This window comes from Anguilla rostrata, chromosome 2, assembly GCF_018555375.3.
Source record: "Anguilla rostrata isolate EN2019 chromosome 2, ASM1855537v3, whole genome shotgun sequence".
NCBI classification, from domain to species: domain Eukaryota; kingdom Metazoa; phylum Chordata; class Actinopteri; order Anguilliformes; family Anguillidae; genus Anguilla; species Anguilla rostrata.
In genome coordinates, this window is record NC_057934.1 from 59,139,214 (window position 1) to 59,158,446 (window position 19,233).

A 19,233-nucleotide genomic window follows, 5' to 3' on the forward strand; every position below is an offset into this window, starting at 1 on the left:
GAAACTCAAGCACCACAGACATGTTTTGGAATTTTTTTTTGGGATGGCTACCCAGGCACTCTGGGATACTACCCAACAGCCAGGGTGCAGAGGGAAGGTGAACACAAAAATATTTTTTGTTAGACCGTCAGACTGTCAGATTTATAGCATCCACGCCAGCCAGGCCACCCCCCCCCCCACCTCATGGTACAGACAGGCCCCGCCTACAGGGGGGAGGGGGGAGGGGCCAAGCACCAGGGTTGTAAGAAAAGAAAAATGTTGGCTTCAATTTTTTAACTTTTCAATTTAATGAAGTGAATATCAATTCATTTTTACATTCAATTGGCTTCCGCAGCCCTGGTATTCGACTGTATTTTCTGAAAGCTAGTTTACCTTCTGTGTCCTCACCTCTATTTTTAAATCCAGGATGTAAAGGAGACCTGTTAATCAGTCAACCTTTCTGGCTAAAGAATTTCTATTTTTAAGAAAAGAACCCAAATGAGATGTGACCACAGGAAGCTGAACAAAGAGAGCTCTCAGTGGAGGGAGGGGGGCATTTTCAGTTTGGTGGTGGGGTGGGGGGGGGGGGTTATTTTCAGACTGGTGATGATGGTGAGGGGTTATTTTAATACTGGTGCTGTTGCTGGGGGGGGGGGGTATTTTAGGACTGGTGGTGGTGGTGTGTGGAGGGTTATGTGGAGGGTGATGGTGGTGTGTGGAGGGTTATGTAGAGGGTGGTGGTGGTGTGTGGAGGGTTATGTGGAGGGTGGTGGTGGTGTGTGGGGGGTTATGTGGAGGGTGGTGTGTGGAGGGTTATGTGGAGGGTGGTGTGTGGAGGGTTATGTGGAGGGTGATGTGTGGAGGGTTATGTGGAGGGTGGTGTGTGGAGGGTTATTTTAGGACTGGTGGTGGTGGTGTGTGGAGGGTTATGTGGAGGGTGATGGTGGTGTGTGGAGGGTTATGTAGAGGGTGGTGGTGGTGTGTGGAGGGTTATGTGGAGGGTGGTGTGTGGAGGGTTATTTTAGGACTGGTGGTGGTGGTGTGTGGAGGGTTATGTGGAGGGTGGTGGTGGTGTGTGGAGGGTGGTGTGTGGAGGGTGGTGGTGGTGTGCGGTGTGGAGGGTGGTGTGTGGAGGGTTATGTGGAGGGTGGTGGTGGTGTGTGGTGTGGAGTGTGGTGTGTGGAGGGTTACGTGGAGGGTGGTGGTGGTGTGTGGAGGGTTATGTGGAGGTTGGTGTGTGGAGGGTTGTGGTGGAGTGTGGTGTGTGGAGGGTGCTGGTGGTGTGTGGAGGGTTATGTGGAGGGTGGTGGTGGTGTGTGGAGGGTTATGTGGAGGGTGGTGGTGGTGTGTGGAGGGCTATGTGGAGGGTGGTGGTGGTGGTGGTGTGCGGTGTGGAGGGTGGTGTGTGGAGGGTGCTGGTGGTGTGTGGAGGGTTATGTGGAGGGTGGTGGTGGTGTGTGGAGGGCTATGTGGAGGGTGGTGGTGGTGTGTGGAGGGTTATGTGGAGGGTGGTGGTGGTGTGTGGAGGGTTATGTGGAGGGTGGTGTGTGGAGGGTTATGTGGAGGGTGGTGGTGGTGTGTGGAGGGTGCTGGTGGTGTGTGGAGGGCTATGTGGAGGGTGGTGGTGGTGTGTGGAGGGTTATGTGGAGGGTGGTGGTGGGTTGTGGAGGGGTGGTGTGTGGAGGGTGCTGGTGGTGTGTGGAGGGCTATGTGGAGGGTGGTGGTGGTGTGTGGAGGGTTATGTGGAGGGTGGTGGTGGTGTGTGGAGGGTTATGTGGAGGGTGGTGGTGTGTGGTGTGGAGGGTGGTGTGTGGTGTGTGGAGGGTATGTGGTGGTGGTGGAGGTGTGTGGAGGGGTGGGGTGGTGTGTGGAGGGTTATGTGGAGGGTGGTGGTGGTGTGTGGAGGGTTATGTGAGGGTGGTGTGTGGAGGGTTATGTGGAGGGTGGTGGTGGTGTGTGGTTGTGGAGGGTGGTGTGTGGAGGGTTATGTGGAGGGGGTGGTGTGTGGAGGGTTATGTGGAGGGTGGTGTGTGGAGGGTGGTGTGTGGTGTGGAGGGCGGTGTGTGGGGGGTGGGTGGTGTGGAGGGTGTGTGTGGAGGGTGGATGTGGTGTGGGGTTGTGTGGAGGTGATGTGAGGGTGTGTGGAGGGCGGTGTGTGGTGTGTGGAGGGTGGTGTGTGGAGGCAGAAGCAGAAACGCTATCGTGGCGGTTAGCGCTCGGTCGCTCAGGCTGTCCGCACCACTGATCTGATCCTGAGGGGCGTGTGCTGAGGTGCAGCGCGACGCGATCTGGGCTGCTCTGCCAAACGTGCACCCAAACATTTCATTTTCTCTCTCTCTGGCCTGACCTAAAAACCCTGCTCTGAGAGAGAGAGAGAGAGAGAGAGAGAGAGAGAGAGAGAGAGAGAGAGAGAGCAAGAGCAAGTGCAAGAGTGAGAGTGAAAGTGAAAGAAAGAGCGAGTGTGAGTGCAAGACCGAGACAGAGAAAGAGAGGAGAGCAAGAGAGAGAGAGAGCAAGAGCAAGCGAGAGGGAGTGCAAGTGAGAGCAAGAGCGAGAGGCACATTGAGCAACAGAAACCAGTGAGTGCTCTGCAGAGTACTGTACCTGCTGGAAGGGGTTGGGCAGACTCTGACTGCAGTACAGGTAGTAATGCACGATATCTGTAAGGCAGAAGGGAGAGAGGGCGGGGCTTCAGCTACACCGAACAACGTACGATTTCTGCTCGAGCGATTAGCTCAAGAGCAGCGGCAATGTCCGTATGCACAAATCCATTAAAAGAACATTTAACAAAAATGAAAATGGATACATTTCCTCTTAATGGAGTGGGCCTGTAGAACATGTGCACCCCCTGCTGGTGGGGAATGAGAATTTACACTCAGGGCACTCACCTGAGCTTATAAAGCCCTTGGTCTGGTTCATGAGGAACTTGTCTGGGGACACACAGAAGTCACTGGTGCCCTGCGGACAACAGGACATTAGTGCCTTAATAAGGAGGCTGAAACACACACACACACACACACTTTCACTCACTCACGCAACAACGCACACACACTCCCAGATACCTGCGAACATGTGCACACACTCACAAATAAACAAACAAACACAATCATGTGAGTGCATGCAGGCAAGCGCACTGCATTTAATGTTTTTAAAAAAAATTGGCCCAGACAGTTTCGTAACAAATTCTCTTTTCAAATTCGCACTCTAAATATTTGCCCCTTGTGGACGCAAGCCTACGCAGCCCTGAGCCCCTGCATTCAGAATTTTTTTAAAAAGGGCAAATAACAGCGATTCTGGACTGACCCACAAAGGATGCGCACCAACGCTGCAGTGCGCCAGAAATTAAGGTCAGTCTGACCGCTTTAAAAATCACAATACGTGCAGGCGAAACTCAAAGAATCCCAGGACACAGGGATTACCAAATCGCCGGCTATGATTGGTGTATATTTCACGCAGGTCCGCATTCCGCTTCTTGATCCCTTATTTCGTGTTCCGTTTTGCGCGTCGGCCCCCGTCTTCCAGACTTAAAGAAACAACTCGCCGTCTGCACAATGATATAGATATATTGTAGGCTACGAGCTCCGTAAAAAAAGAACTGTGCGGTTTGCAGTCGGAGCACGTCGCTTGTATGGTCGTTTATAACACCCCAGCGAGGTCATCATCCGGATGTCTGTGCTCTGAATACGGCCACAGCCTAATAGCCGCGTGCATCCACATACATTAGGCATACATTCCGCACATGACCGAATCCTAATTTGCGCTCCTGTCTCAACAGCTCGTTGACCGTGGCCTCGTCCTCGTTCCAGTCGCGCAGTAACGACACTTCCTGTTTAACCAGGGCAATTACGGGCGAAAAGAATTCGCGACCTGCATTCGAGAGCATTTCTAAACGAGAATCGGCTAGAGGCCCCCCTCCACCCCCGCATTTTAAGAGTCAGTATCTTTCCAACAACGGCAGGGAGCGGAGACTTCTGCGCGGGGTTCGTGCGCTCGCAACTGAGCGCGCTCAGTAACCGCTTCGCTTCCCAGCAGGAGGAGACAGAAACTCCCCATGGCTCCCAGGATACCATACCCTGGCTGCGATCAAAGAGGGTGGACCTGAAGCTTCTCTATTGCTTGTGGAAAACTGCTGAATTCACAGGGGGGGCGCAGACCTCTGGGGGTTTTTGAAGTTACTGTAGCAAGTACCTGGCCAGGCTTGATATGCAATGACTATGGATGTGCAAATTAGGTGCCCCTGGATCAAAAATGGTTGAAAACCTCTGCTTTAGCTAACTAGTGACTTTGCATGTGATGCACGATCATGCAGTCAAAGCTGTGGCAGCCGCATTGTGAAAATGATAGCACTATCAAGTCATTATGCACATTTTTGGAATAACCCTTTAAACCTTGCCCTGTACCCTATTCCTAAGTCCAATTGCAAGTGTGCATATCAAAACAAATTTATTTGTATAGCGCATTTCACATGCCACAGCGTACATTACATCATAGACTTAACATGAAGCATGACTGGATTTTTAACACCAAAGCTAATGCTTATTGTTGCTCAAATGCTGCACGCGTTCACTTATACGTCTAATATCTAGAATGGTAGCGTAGCGGGACTGGTATATGTATTATTTTGGCATGTAGCATTTCTTGTACTGGCACCAACCAAAATCACATCTAACTTAATCATCCATTTATGAGATGCACTCACAAGAACACAGAATCCATTTGCTGCGATAGTCTCTGGCTGTTCTTTCTAAAGAATGTCCTGCTAATAGCTTTCTCGGGTCACAGTAAGTGAGTTTCTGTGTCAGATTGAAAGGCCTCCTTTAATATTGCCGCTATCTACAGTCTGTGGTCATGCGGCTGAAAAACTGCACTAAAGGTGACAGGGCTGAGACAGGATTTTAGACAAAGGACTAAATTTACTTGGTTTATTTATGCTTGCCACTTCTGTTTTCTGTAAAATATTAATTAATAAATAATACTGTCACTGGTGTGAAGCTCCCTCACAGGGCACTGTAGTACTTCTTCAGAACAGGAGGTGGCAGTAGTGACCAATGCCACATTCCTCCACATTAGATAAGACGGCTCTCTCGCAGACAAACCACAGACACAAGGCTCCACTGCGTTTTCTGCACATACCAAGGGGAACAGCCGATCCAAGTGCAGCCAGACACCTTGTAAACACCGTCAAAATGAGGGCTGTCCTTAATCCGTGTGTGCGCAAACGCAACGCGTAAACAGCGCACAGCGGCCGCGCCAGTGAACTGCAGATGTCTGGACCCAGGCTTAATCTGGCCATTAGGCCTTACGCTCTGCATGAAGCTAATGACCATCACGGTCACTGCCGCGGCCATCTTTTCCAAAACATGAGTCCAAATTCTGTGCAAGCAGTCCTTTAAGTCCCAGGTGTCTGGAACGCACTGCCCAATAAAGCACTGCGTAATTTAAAGGTAGATGGGAGGAGAAAGGGGGGGGGGGGGGGGGGTCAGAGAAAGCTAGATAAAGGGAGAGAAAAGAAAGGGTGGAACACCTGCAGGTTCCTCTTGCCTGTGGAGCTCCAGCAGACCAGCTGCTGTCAGCTGGGCCTCTCCAGCCTCAGGGCCAGAGCCTGGGGAGCAGCCTTAGCTGACCGCTGCCGGCCGGGCCGGCTGTTCGCACTATGTTAACCGGGAGCGTGGACAGCTTTTTAGGTGCGTGCATAAGCCATTACGCGACGGGGGAAATGCACACAGGAAGCGCTTCCCGGCGGGCATAGCAGACTGGTAGATATCTTCTCACACAGTCACCTGACCTGCCGGGGATTAGCACCGCATACAAAAAAAGAAAAAAATGAGGAGCGTTGTTAAGGAGGAACGGAACTCCCCCCCCTCACTCTCTCACAGTGTGGGAGACTCATCAGTTCCACCTTAAATGGCAAGAATGCAGACGGAAAGGGAATGAAGGGTCTGAGCGGAGCGCCGTGCGGAGGGCCGGAGAGTTACGGCTCCAATTTGCTCCGAAACGGATTCCTGACCGCCGGCCAGAACTTAAACAGGCGGAACCTAAATCATCAGGCCATAAAGGAGAAAACAAAAGACACTTCTTCAATCTCTCCATCCCCTCCACCTCGCTGGTACACAGGACCCTCTCACATCCACTCCGTCTGACTCTCTGTCCCTAAGGCAGATCCAGTTTGTCGTTTGCGTCCGGAGGACTAAGGCCGCTGAGCTTCGCCCTTCTCAGCTTGACGCATATTTAGTGTATCGTTTCCTGGGAGCCCCTGTTTTCGGGACAGTGGCCCGTTAAGTGTGTCCCACTCAGTAGGAATCATCCCTCCAAGACCCCACAGGTTAATGACTACAGCGACCTTTGACCCCAGGCAGACACTAACTGAATCAGAGTCTGGCAGTGAGGGGCCTCTCGTGACCCTATCGGTGAGATTAGTGCATCTGGCAGCTGAAAGTAATACAGGAAATCTCTACGACAGAAATGATTCTCTTATGAGAACATGTTTGGCTGAGGTCCGTGTCTAAATTCTCAGGAGAAATCTTTTTTTTGCAGCAGTCCAAATGAGCGCTTAGCTCTTCACAGACAGCTGACTGAAGATGTGTATCCGAACAAACCCCCACACACTCACTCACACACACACTCACTCACGCACGCACACACACACAGGCACACACACACATACACTCACACACGCACGCACGCACGCACGCACGCACACAGGCACACACACACACACACACACACACACGCACACGCACACACAGGCACACACACACACACACACACTCTCTCGCTCTCTCTCTCTCTCAACACAATGAGGCTGGCACACACAGTACATTTCTGGATCCTAATTCCAGTTGTTGATTTTAAATGTAAGAAGTACGCTCCTGCTTTTAACCTCTGAATAACAACCACAACCATGGTTGTTCTGATCTTTGCTTTTCCATTTGGATTGTAAATGGTCTTTGTAACCTGTGTTTTATATCAGGTCCCCCCCAAGCAAAGAGATTGTGATCTCAACGAAGTCTTCCTGCACTAAACAAAATAAATAAATAAATAAACTAACATATGATTTTGTCAATAACTGGATCAATAAATGGATAAGAAAGAAATGGATTCCTCCCACGAGCATGGCATGTGAATCTTCATGCTCTGCTTTGTCTGAGTAACACATTGTTAGCAGTGATTCACTGATGACAATGCCAGACACAGGCACAAACACCCACGCATCGTGGAATGTGTTGCGCGAAGCAGCCTAACAAAATTATGCTCGCCAATAATGGGGCCATTCAGCTGAAACTCAGCCGTGACAGGCCAAATGTCAAAGGTGAAATTACATTATTTAAAAAAAAATTTAAAAACAGCATTAAAAAAATTCTGAACAATGAAAAAGTACACACCCTTGGTGAATTTTTCTGTCAAAACCTGAGAGGGTCATGCCAAAAAATAAAAAAGGAAAGTTGGCACAGAATACCCTCACACAATTTATTCCTGTTCATTCCAATGTTTTTTTTATTTATTTATTTTTTTACAATGGCCAACTGCTCTCATGATGTCACCACTCACGTTCTGAATAAATCCCTGTTGAGACCCCTGTAAACAAACACTCATCAAATCGAAACACCACAAAAAACAGACAAAACAGACAAAAACAGATACATAGCTGATAGCCAATCCAATCAGATATATCAGCAAAGACCTTTTTGATAGTATCAAAACCACACTTCAGAAATAAATCAAATTATCACACAAACAAAACACAGAAGCCTCTCTTTTCAGAGTAGAACTGAAACAGACCAACTTTCAATATGGGTAGACTTTACCCCTGTCTCAGCACCAAAAAACATGCACAAAAATGAAGAGAGAGAAAGAGGAGGAGAAACGGAGACAGAAAGAGATTTGGTGGTGGAAGGGAAGAGTGAGTGGGGAGAAAAGAGAGGCAAAACAGAGATACAGGGATAGAGAGAGGGATAGAGAGGCCTTCAGAAGAAATTCCAGCTGGTCTCAAGTGCCATTCACTACTCTAACCCCATTAAATAAAAAATAAAAAATTATATATATATATATATATAATTTGCGGTCAAATTTTAACACCAAAGGGAAGTGAAAAACAGGGAAGGCCCAGCTCTCAGAGCTTTGCGTAGCCTGTGGACAGAGATAATGCGGACCCCGTGAGAAGGGTAATTACGGTGGGTCGGTCACCTAGACAAGCGGCCCTACGGGGACCTCCCTGCACCACAAGAGATAACGGCGAACACGGCTATCCGAACGCCGGTGACCCTCTCTCTCTCTCTCTCTCTCTCTCTCTCTCTCTCTCTGCCTCCCTCCCTCCCTCTCTCCGTTCCGCGACTTCTCTGCAAGCCTACTCCGTTCTCTGTAAGTCCACGGAAGCCTTCGTCTGCGATTGAGAGCCTCACCTACCTTTTAAAAGCACCCACCTCTCCGCCTTTAGCCAGGACAGCTGTCAGATAAGCCTGACCTCCAGGTGCTGTAGTATTCTTAGGCAGAATATACACCTCAAAGGGGAGGTTCCTTTTTTTCAAATTTCCCTACCTATGTCTGTTTATCAGGTAAAAATTTTAGTAGCAGTGAACGACAGTATATTTAAAAAAAATATATATAAAAAATATAATTTTTAATAACAGCCCTTTAGCCCTCCAGGAGCCGCAAGTCTTAATAATTGCCCGGGAAAATCTTTCTACGAATCGCGCGTTTTTCCAAGGTCACCATAACATCGGTGGCCACGCTGAGTTCTCAGTGTCACCCGTTTTGTTAAAAGGCGCTGTCTCATCACGTTATGACATTTCTGAAGCAGACAGGTCTAATTCACACTGCGGGGGGGTGACTGTAATCTGCCTCCACAGTGCGGCCGAAGTCCATGAAGCGAGGGCTAGCTGGCGTTTTTACAGCTTCAAAGAAGACCGAAGAACACCCTCATAACTCTCAGCAGCCAGGCGCTGGCCCCTCACCTCCGATTCGCACTCCCCCGCGGAAAGGGCAGCGGTCCGAGGGCCACTGAACCTCTAACGAACACCCCTTAAACGTGCGGGGGCCCAGGGGTGAGTGCACACGCACCCCTGTGGTTCAGTGTCGCACCTGGCGCACACGCAAGGTCTCCGCAGCGCTGCGTGACGCATGACGGTCTGAGTCTGAGGTGCAGGAACACTGTATACAATAAAACAGTGATAGGAAAGCTGCAGCCCCAAATAATACAGAGAAAATGGAGAGGAGCTCCACCAATTGAAAAACAGGTTGGTAACAACCAACAGAACAACACCAATGGTGATTGGCTGGGTACCAACAATTTACGCTATGATCGGAGGAGCTCCTATCAGTTTTCTACCTATAAATGTGATGCCATGACCATTCTATCCCTACTTCAGTGTCCCAGTTGTGGAGAAGAATGTCCGTCAGGGTTAAGAGCAGGCCTGCCCTACCCTGTTCCTAATCTACCGTCCTATAGGTTATTACTCCAACCCTAACAAAGCACACCTCATTCAACTGCTAGAGATCTACACTGAGCTGCTAATGAGTAGAATCTGGTGTGCTTTGTTAGGGTTGGACTTAAACCCTACAGGACGGTAGATTATCAGGAACAGGGTTGGGCAGCCTTGATTAAGAGACTGAAGAGACTGCAGAATGCTGTGATTGGTCAATGATTGGCGATTGGCCAACGATTGGTCACGCGAGGACACGGTCGCCAGCTATGATTGGCTGCTCCTTTGTTAGTGGCTGCTCTAAATGACTGGCCCGTCTGACCTCGGCAAGTGTTCCCACGGCAACTCACCACAGCGGTGGCGGTGTCCGCGCCTAGCGACGCCCAGCTCAGGACCAGAGTCAGCACCCCAAACACCATCATCCTGGAGAGAAGGGAGGAGGGGGGGGGGGGGGGGGGAGGAAGAGGGGGAAGGAGACATCAATCAAGGTGAAAATGAAGGTCATGTGTTTGACAAGCATGAAAGAGTGTGAAAACTCTAGGGACCCTAAAACTCTAAAACCCTCTTTCTTTCCATTAGCAAATGACCAACAAGAACATAGCCATGGCCATATCCAGTCATTAGAGCATCTTCCAGTTTACATGGCCCATGATACAGCAGTCATAATACACAAAAAATAATTTTACAAAACACATTTAAAATAATTTGTTGAAACGAACTGCTGCATACATTACTGCTGGGTGTTACGATCCATAAAATCCATAAAACCCTGCAATAACGAGATTGCATTGAGCTGCTAATGAGTAAAATCTGGTGGGCTAAATTATGGTTGAAATGAAAACCTACAGGATGGTAGACCTCTAGGAACATGGCTAGTACCAGTAAATCAGTGTATACTGTACACCATATTCTCTGGAGTGCAATACAGTTTCTGTTTGTGCACACCGCATATTTATTTGTACAAAACATCAGTTGAAGAACACGCAGAGCTAGCTCTCTAGAGTACAGTATATAAACATTAGAGAGAGAGAGACGGAGGGAGAGAGGGGGAGGGAAAGCGAAAGAGCGGGAAAGATTGCTGAAGGCCAAGAAGCTCCAATAAGCTTTGACTGACGGCTCTTAATTACTTGGCTGGTGTGTCTAGCCTGAAGATCAATAGACATTAGGGACACGGAAATTATTCAAACCAAGCAGATCAATCATAGTTTTTTTCGGTTAATTTACTATTGTTATGACTATTATTACTTTTATAGTTGTAGTTATTATTGTTGTAATTATTATTATTATTATTATATTATTATTTTAGTAATAGTAGTAATAGCAGTACTGTAATTGTTAACCGCAACAGAGAAAGACCCTCTAAGTAGCCTGAATCGATAGGTATTGATTCGAAATTCAAGCCAAGCAGATCATTCATCGTCCATTTTTAAGCGCTGATTTATTGGCAGGCTTTATTACCACTCCGTCATCACAATTACACTGGTCTCACAGCACCACACGTTTGAGTGAATATTTAAATGGAGTGATTTACATTAGAGAGAGAGAGGGAGACTGAGCGAGAATGACAGAGAGAGAGAGAGCAAGAAAGACAGACAGAGAGAGGGAGAGAGACTGAGCGAGAGAGACAGAGAGAGAGAGAAAGCGAGCGAGCGAGAGAGAAAGACAGAAAGAGAGAGAGAGGGGGAGAGACAGAAAGAGAGAGAGAGAGTGCACTGGCCTAGAAGACCAGCGGGCCTTGACAGGACAACACCTGGGTCTAAGATGAAAATCCACTTTAAGTGCAGACCGGCACCGAGGGCCAACACACAGGCGGTGTTAAGGGAGGGGAGGCTCACTGCGTTAAACATTTGGCAGCGGGACCGAGCGCAGAGGTGCTCTCTGGGTAATTCCATTCAGAGCGGGTCATGGGCAGTAATGAATTTCACATCCCACAAGTCATCCCCCGCTTTGGCAAAGGGAGACATGGGCAAGGGGGGGTCAGACCCTTGTTTACGAGCGCCGCGGACACGTAGCGGACCGTCAATGAGATTACAAATCTTTCACCGTCGCTGCCATTATTGCACAAAATAATAAGCGCCATCCATCAGGGCCCTGCGTGGAGCTGGCCGAGCAGCGGGAGGCGGGGCCAGGGGAGTCCCAAACAAACGGACAGCAACTGCGCTCCGCCCCCACGAACACAGCCGTGGAGAGGGAGGAGTGCCAGCGAGGGCCTCCCTCTCTCACCGCGACTAGCCGCCACATCCACACGCACGCTTCTTTCTTTTCCTCCTCCAGGGGAACTTTGGGCCGCCCGTCGTCCTTCTTAAGCACGCATCCGATTTTTCCTTCATCGCAAAAACGGCGGTTTACCGCTGGGCCGCGAAACCTGCTGAGATCCCCCCCCAACCCCCCCAACGCCGCCCGCCCCCCGTTACGGGCTATTTCCTCAGGATAACTTGAGTGAGAATGCAAGCGGGGAGTTTCTTTCTGTCTGCTGGTGTTTATCGGTTGCTGATTTCTTCCCTGCCAAGACAGGAATTCATAAATTTGGCTGACAGACATACTTGCGGCCTGAAATGCTACAAACAAACTGTGCATCATGAACGAACTGCTGCAGGCGAACTTGGGTTCGAGAGACAAGCAAGGGAGACACGCTTTTGACACTCCGAGATCAAATCCAACCTGTGTTGAGGTTATCTTGGGCATACAGTTCATTCAGAGGTAAACTAAATAAATCAACTTTATTCAACTTGAGTTAGAAGGCATTTTTGGTTGCAGGCTCTGACTGCGCATGTGAACGAGCCCATTCGCACAGGGTAAGGGGCCCTATACAGTGCACCCCAGTGGTCCGAGAGGGTCCGTGTGGATAGCAAAACATTCTGGAGGGCAATGATGAGTGTTCAGAAGGAGTAACACAACCCCACTCCACTGACTGCACACACAGCACACAGCACACAGCACACAGCCTCCAGCTGCAAGTTCCATCATGCGTTTGAGCTTCAGTGGACAGTGAACTACTATAACTGAGGAATACATGAATACAGCAAGGGAGGGGGGAGGACGCGGGACGAGGGACAGGAGGACTCTTCCAGACTCTGCATCATTCAGGGTCTCAAAACGAATTATCCCCTGGGTCCCCAGGTCCCCCATCCGTTTCTATAGAAATTGCTGTACGGTCCCCCCCCCTCCCTCCCTCCGCCCCCCCCGTACGGAATGGGACACCATTTCACTGCAGAACAGTTAGGGTTTCCCTGCAACCAAGGGGGACCCCCTCCATCGCCACCTGTCCTGCTCGTCGGTATGGAAACCACTGATCCTGCAGATCAGGAGAAAAAATGCCTGTAATGTATGAGCGTGAGAGCCCGTCAGTGAGCTTCGCTGAGGAGCGCTGTCTGCTCTAAACTCTCACAGGGCCTTTAGGGGGCCACTGGCTCTTTATCGCCCCCTGGTGGTGTACGCTGGCGGGAACTCCTCCCACAGACGTTCCAATTAAACGCAGAAAACGTATATTTTGGGATGGCCCCTGAAAGCAAACAAATTCTGTGGGTATGTGTGTGGGCGTGTGTGTGTGTGTGAGTGTGTGTGCGTGCGTGTGCGTGAGTGTGTGTCTGTGTGTGATTTCCCTTTCGCTGTTCTGTACTCTCAGTGGCTGATCTAGTTGGACGTGGAGCCCTTCGCTTGATTAAACTGTGTTGCATGGATTTCATGCCCCATGGATCAGTTTAACACGGTAACTACAGAGGAAGTCTTTACCGCTGAAAGTGGACACGGGAATTGACAGAGACTGAATAAGAGTCCGCCTGCTAGCTTCTCTACGGCTTCTAATCTGTTTTCTTTAAACAGATTTTTCATCACTTTTACTGGTCAAGAGTACTGCAATAAAAATTAAAAAAAAACAGCCGAATTAGTTTTTCATTTCTTTAATAAAGGTGGAAGTTTAGATTAGACTCTATTCACAGGATATGACATTTTTTGTGGATGGTGCACGCTTACAGACACCACTACCCAGGCCTGGCTTTTTTCCAATTTTACTTCCTGCTTCGTCTGTAAAGCATTTCTGTCAGAGTGACTCAGTAAGATGCGCTATAAGAATTAAATTGAATTAATGGGGCAGCAGCGTAGTATGATGGGTAAGGAACAGATGCAATGTAAATGCTGTGTAAAAGTTGTGTAAGTCGCTCTGGATAAGAGCGCCTGCTAAATGCCTGTAATGTAATGGAATGAATTGAAAGGAATTAGTCAAGTAGCCCTGATTTTGCCCTTCACATTCACATCAATGTTTGGAGGCAGCATTGGTATACTGTGCAATAGTGAGTACTCACGTAGTGAGCAGCCAACGAGACTGCTTGGCCAGTCCAAGGCAAGCCATCAGGCAGATCACAAGGTCCAGGATGAGCAGCAGCAAGTATGTGAGCCACCTAGAGGAGGGAGGCAATACTACATCATTAAGATCCAACACAATTTAATACAGAAATTCAAATCGGCTGGCTCATATACAAGACTGAAACATTTCACTCAGCACTTCTGGGAGAAAATCTGCAGTGCGTGTCCCCATGTGCAAATGTACCAAAACACCTTGTGTATTTATGTGTGCAAGTGTGTATGAGTTCACGCATTTGTCTTAGCCTATGTATGTGTGTGGATGAATGTGTGCGTCCCGATATATGTGCGTCTGTGAGAGAGAGAGTGTGTGAGTGTGTGTGTGTGTGCGTGTGTATCAGTGTATATAATTGCCCCTGTGCGGGTCACTTCCTGGCTCCAGCTCTGGACCTTGACCAGCTGATTAATAATTAATGAGCAGGATCTATACTGCTGAATATTTAATGTGCTAAAACCTGGGTGAGGGCCACCCCATGGCTGCTCGTTGCAGGACCAATGTGTCCATGTGTCTGCATTCACACCCAGAACCCGTCTGCAGTCACACACAGAACCCATCTGCATTCAAACACAGAACCCATCTGCATTCACAAACAGAACACATCTGCATTCACACCCAGAACCCAACTGCATTCACACACAGATCCCATCTGCATTCACACCCAGAACCCAACTGCATTCACACACAGAACCCATCTGCATTCACACACAGAACCCGTCTGCAGTCACACACAGAACCCATCTGCACTGACACACAGAACCCGTCTGCATTCACACACAGAACCCATCTGCATTCACACACAGAACCCGTCTGCATTCACACACAGATCCTGTCTGCATTCACACACAGAACCCATCTGCATTCACACCAGAACACCATTCTGACACTGACAACCACAGAACCCATCTGCATTCACACACAGAACCCAACTGCATTGCACACACAGAACCCATCTGCATTCACACACAGAACCCTCTGTATCACACCCAGAACCCAACTACATTCACACCCAGAACCCATCTGCATTCACACACAGAACCCATCTGCATTCACACACAGAACCCATCTGCATTCACACACAGAACCCGTCTGCATTCACACACAGAACCCATCTGCATTCACACACAGAACCCGTCTGCATTCACACACAGAACCCGTCTGCATTCACACACAGAACCCATCTGCATTCACACACAGAACCCATCTGCATTCACACCCAGAACCCAACTGCATTCACACACAGAACCCATCTGCATTCACACACAGATCCCATCTGCATTCACACCCAGAACCTAACTGCATTCACACCCAGAACCCAACTGCATTCACACACAGATCCCATCTGCATTCACACACAGAACCCATCTGCATTCACACCCAGAACCCAACTGCATTCACACACAGATCCTATCTGCATTCACACCCAGAACCCAACTGCATTCACACACAGAACCCGTCTGCATTCACACACAGAACCCATCTGCATTCACACACAGATCCTGTCTGCATTCACACACAGATCCTGTCTGCATTCTGCATTCACACACAGAACCCATCTGCATTCACACACAGATCCTGTCTGCATTCTGCATTCACACACAGAACCCGTCTGCATTCACACACAGAACCCGTCTGCATTCACACACAGATCCCATCTGCATTCTGCATTCACACACAGAACCCGTCTGCATTCTGCATTCACACACAGAACCCGTCTCTGCTCTCTGCTGACTGCACTGCTGACCTGGGCTACAAATGACTGCAAACCGCAAATTATTAGAATTTATTCTAATTTATACACATCTACTTTAACTTATTCTGGCTGGGCCCAAGACTCTGGTTTTGTGTGTGACTGTGTTTCTCTGTAAGTGCGTGTGCGCGCGAGGGTGAGTGTGTGCGTGCGTGCATGAGTATGCATGCGTGCGCGTTTCTGCGTGTGTGTGTGTGTACGTGTGAATGTGAGTATGCATGCGTGCGTGTGTGTGTATGTGTGTGTGTGTACGTGTGAGTGTGTGCGCGTTTCTGCGTGTGTGTGTGTACGTGTGAGTGTGTGTGTGTGTGTACGTGTGTGTGTGTGTGTACGTGTGTGTGTGTACGTGTGTGTACGTGTGTGTACGTGTGTGTGTGTGTGTGTGTGTGTGTGTGTGTGTGTACGTGTGTGTACGTGCGCTCCAGTATCCATGACCGAGCACCGCAGTGCTCCAGCATTCCAGAGCCGCAGCAGCTGCAGTCACCTCCCAGCGGCTCTCTGAACACATCTGGCAGAAACTCGACTCGCCGTCCAGGATGCTTAACCAACGAGTGACAGAACAGCCCCGGGGCCCGAATCAGAGGGGCCCGAATCAGAGGGGCCCGAATCAGAGGGGCCCGAATCAGAGGGGCCCGAATCAGAGGGGCCCGAATCAGAGGGGCCCGAATCAGAGGGGCCCGAATCAGAGGGGCCTGAATCAGAGGGGCCCGAATCAGAGGGGCCCGAATCAGAGGGGCCCGAATCAGAGGGGCCCGAATCAGAGGGGCCGCTAAGGGATTTCCCATCAGCAATCCCCGCTCCCCAGCGGTAATTAACCAAGCTGAGGGGGGCGGGCCACACCCGCCTCTCTCCTCCCTTCACCCGCCAGGATCACAGCCCCGTTACAGGCTGAGCTACAGGCCGTTACCTGTACGACTTCTCAGCTCACCTGTAGTACTCATCTCTGCTCACCTGTAGCACTGATCTCTGCTCACCTGTAGTACTCATCTCGTCACCGAGTACTCACTGTCCACTGTAGTACTGCATCTCAGCCTCACCTGCAGTACTGATCTCAAGCTCACCTGTGACTAAACTCAGCCACCTGTAGCACTGATCTATGCTCACCGTAGCACTGATCTCTGCTCACCGTAGTACTCACTCAGCTCCACCTGTAGTACTCATCTCAGCTCACCTGCAGTACTCATCTCGCTACAGCTGTAGTACTGATCTCTGCTCACCTGTAGCACTGATCTCTGCTCACCTGTAGCACTGATCTCTGCTCACCTGTAGTACTCATCTCAGCTCACCTGTAGTACTCATCTCAGCTCACCTGTAGTACTCATCTCAGCTCAACTGTAGTACTCATCTCAGCTCACCTGTAGTACTGATCTCTGCTCACCTGTAGTTCTCATCTCTGCTCACCTGTAGTACTCATCTCTGCTCACCTGTAGTACTCATCTCAGCTCACCTGTAGCACTGATCTCTGCTCACCTGTAGCACTGATCTCTGCTCACCTGTAGTACTGATCTCTGCTCACCTGTAGTACTGATCTCTGCTCACCTGTAGTACTCATCTCAGCTCACCTGTAGTACTCATCTCAGCTCACCTGTAGTACTGATCTCTGCTCACCTGTAGTACTGATCTCTGCTCACCTGTAGTACTGATCTCTGCTCACCTGTAGTACTCATCTCAGCTCACCTGTAGTAGTGATCTCTGCTCACCTGTAGCACTGATCTCTGCTCACCTGTAGTACTGATCTCAGCTCACCTGTAGTACTGATCTCTGCTCACCTGTAGCACTGATCTCAGCTCACCTGTAGTACTGATCTCTGCTCACCTGTAGTACTCATCTCTGCTCACCTGTAGTACTCATCTCTGCTCACCTGTAGTACTGATCTCTGCTCACCTGTAGTACTCATCTCTGCTCACCTGTAGTACTCATCTCTGCTCACCTGTAGTACTGATCTCTGCTCACCTGTAGCACTGATCTCAGCTCACCTGTAGTACTCATCTCTGCTCACCTGTAGTACTCATCTCAGCTCACCTGTAGCACTGATCTCAGCTCACCTGTAGTACTCATCTCTGCTCACCTGTAGTACTCATCTCTGCTCACCTGTAGTACTCATCTCAGCTCACCTGTAGTACTCCACCTGGCCCGTCCGCTCGGCGATGGCGGCCAGGTCCACTTTGCTGGGGTCCCAGTCGGGCAGGCCCAGCAGCTGCTTGATGATGCTGTCGGCCATCTGCTGCATGAAGCGCAGGGTCTGCACGTAGTCGCCCCGCGTGGCGAAGATCTCGTCCAGCCGCGCCAAGTGCTGCTTCAGCCCGCTCTGCATGCTGCCCATGGTGCCCGACACCTGGGGGGGGAGACAGGGCGTCAGTGTGTGAGAGAGAGAGACTGTGTGTGTGTGTGTGCATGTGTGTGTGTGAGAGACTGTGTGTGTGTGTGTGTGTGTGTGTGTGTGTGTGTGTGAGAGACTGTGTGTGTGTGTGTGTGTGTGCATGTGTGTGTGAGTGACTGTGTGCGTGTGTGTGTGTGTGCGTGTGTGTGTGTGTAGAGGACTGTGTGTGTGTGTGTGTGTGTGTGTGTGTGTGTGTGAGAGACTGTGTGTGTGTGTGTGTGTGTGTGTTCGTGTGTGTGTGTGAGAGACTGTGTGTGTGTGTGTGTGCGTGTGTGTGGGGGGGGGACCAATCGCTCAGGAGTGGATAGTGGATACACTCTTCCACGTACCATTTCCCTTCAGTAAAAGGGAGAGATGGAGACAAAGAAAGAGAAAGAGAGAGGGATCACCATCATTTGAGTGTGTTTCTTCTTCTGGGAAGTTTTTATCTCAGTTGCTCGTTGGGGGTTCAGATAAAATCAAATCAATTTTATTTGTATAGTGTTTTTTACAGAAAACTGTAACAAAAGATGCATTGAAGAGTAAAACCAGGTCCAGGGCCTGGTTTTTGTCCAATTTTCCTTTCCGTTTCCTCTGCAAATCATCTCAGCGAGAGTGATACAAATAAAATTAAATGAAAATGGAATTGAATTGAGATGAATAGAGAGAGGGATGGAGGAGGACTTGTGGAGCAGATGTATGAGTGTGTACACTCGTGGAGTTCCGTGCAGGGGAGGGCTCACGGTGACGGCAGTGACACGTTTCCTGTATGAATGTGACATTTCTGCCGTGCGTCATCAGAGTTCGGGAAAAGGCTCAGCCGAACACGGAAAGGTCAGACAAACGGGGACGTGGATATTTTCACTTACTTTTAAACAAGGGTGAGCGACTGAACATCTGAGCTGTGCGTGTTTATGCCCGTGTACGTATATAAGCGAGCGTGCACTTGTTTGTTATATGTGTGCATGTATGTGTATGCATACATGTATGTATGTATATGTGCATGTGTGTGTGTATGTATGCATGTATATGTGTGTGTGTATGTGTGTGTGCGTGCGATAGAGAGAGAGAGAGTGTGTGTGTGTGCTGGCTGGAGTATAAGCCCCAGGTTCGGTGTGCGGATGAAGGCTCAGGAGGGGAAATGGCCGCTCTTCCCTCCCTCCAGGTCTCCGTGGGAACGGGGCTGGCCGCTCCAGCAACGCAGGGGCTGAGTGTGGGAGCACAGAGCCTCCGCAACCAGGACAAAACACAGTCTCAGTGTGACCATCGCTTTCAACAGCCCAGAGACTGCTCTCTCTCTACCTCTCTCCCCCCCTCCCCCCACACACGCACACACACAAGCGTGCACGCACGCACACATATGCACATA

The 19,233-nt window shown here is 49.6% G+C and overlaps 1 protein-coding gene across 4 annotated transcripts in view; it reads right to left on the reverse strand.

Annotated features, from left to right (window-relative positions):
• The window catches only part of ttyh2 (tweety family member 2), a 76,092-nt gene that overhangs the window by 9,841 nt on the left and 47,018 nt on the right, over positions 1 to 19,233 (reverse strand). For all 4 annotated transcript variants that reach the window (XM_064323493.1, XM_064323491.1, XM_064323490.1 and 1 more), the window contains exons 4-8: positions 17,620 to 17,840; positions 13,700 to 13,795; positions 9,749 to 9,821; positions 2,868 to 2,937; positions 2,584 to 2,639 (exon numbers count right to left, since the gene is read on the reverse strand). In XM_064323493.1, coding sequence (XP_064179563.1) covers positions 2,584 to 2,639; positions 2,868 to 2,937; positions 9,749 to 9,821; positions 13,700 to 13,795; positions 17,620 to 17,840 — 516 coding nt within the window. The remainder of the gene's footprint in view (positions 1 to 2,583; positions 2,640 to 2,867; positions 2,938 to 9,748; positions 9,822 to 13,699; positions 13,796 to 17,619; positions 17,841 to 19,233) is intronic.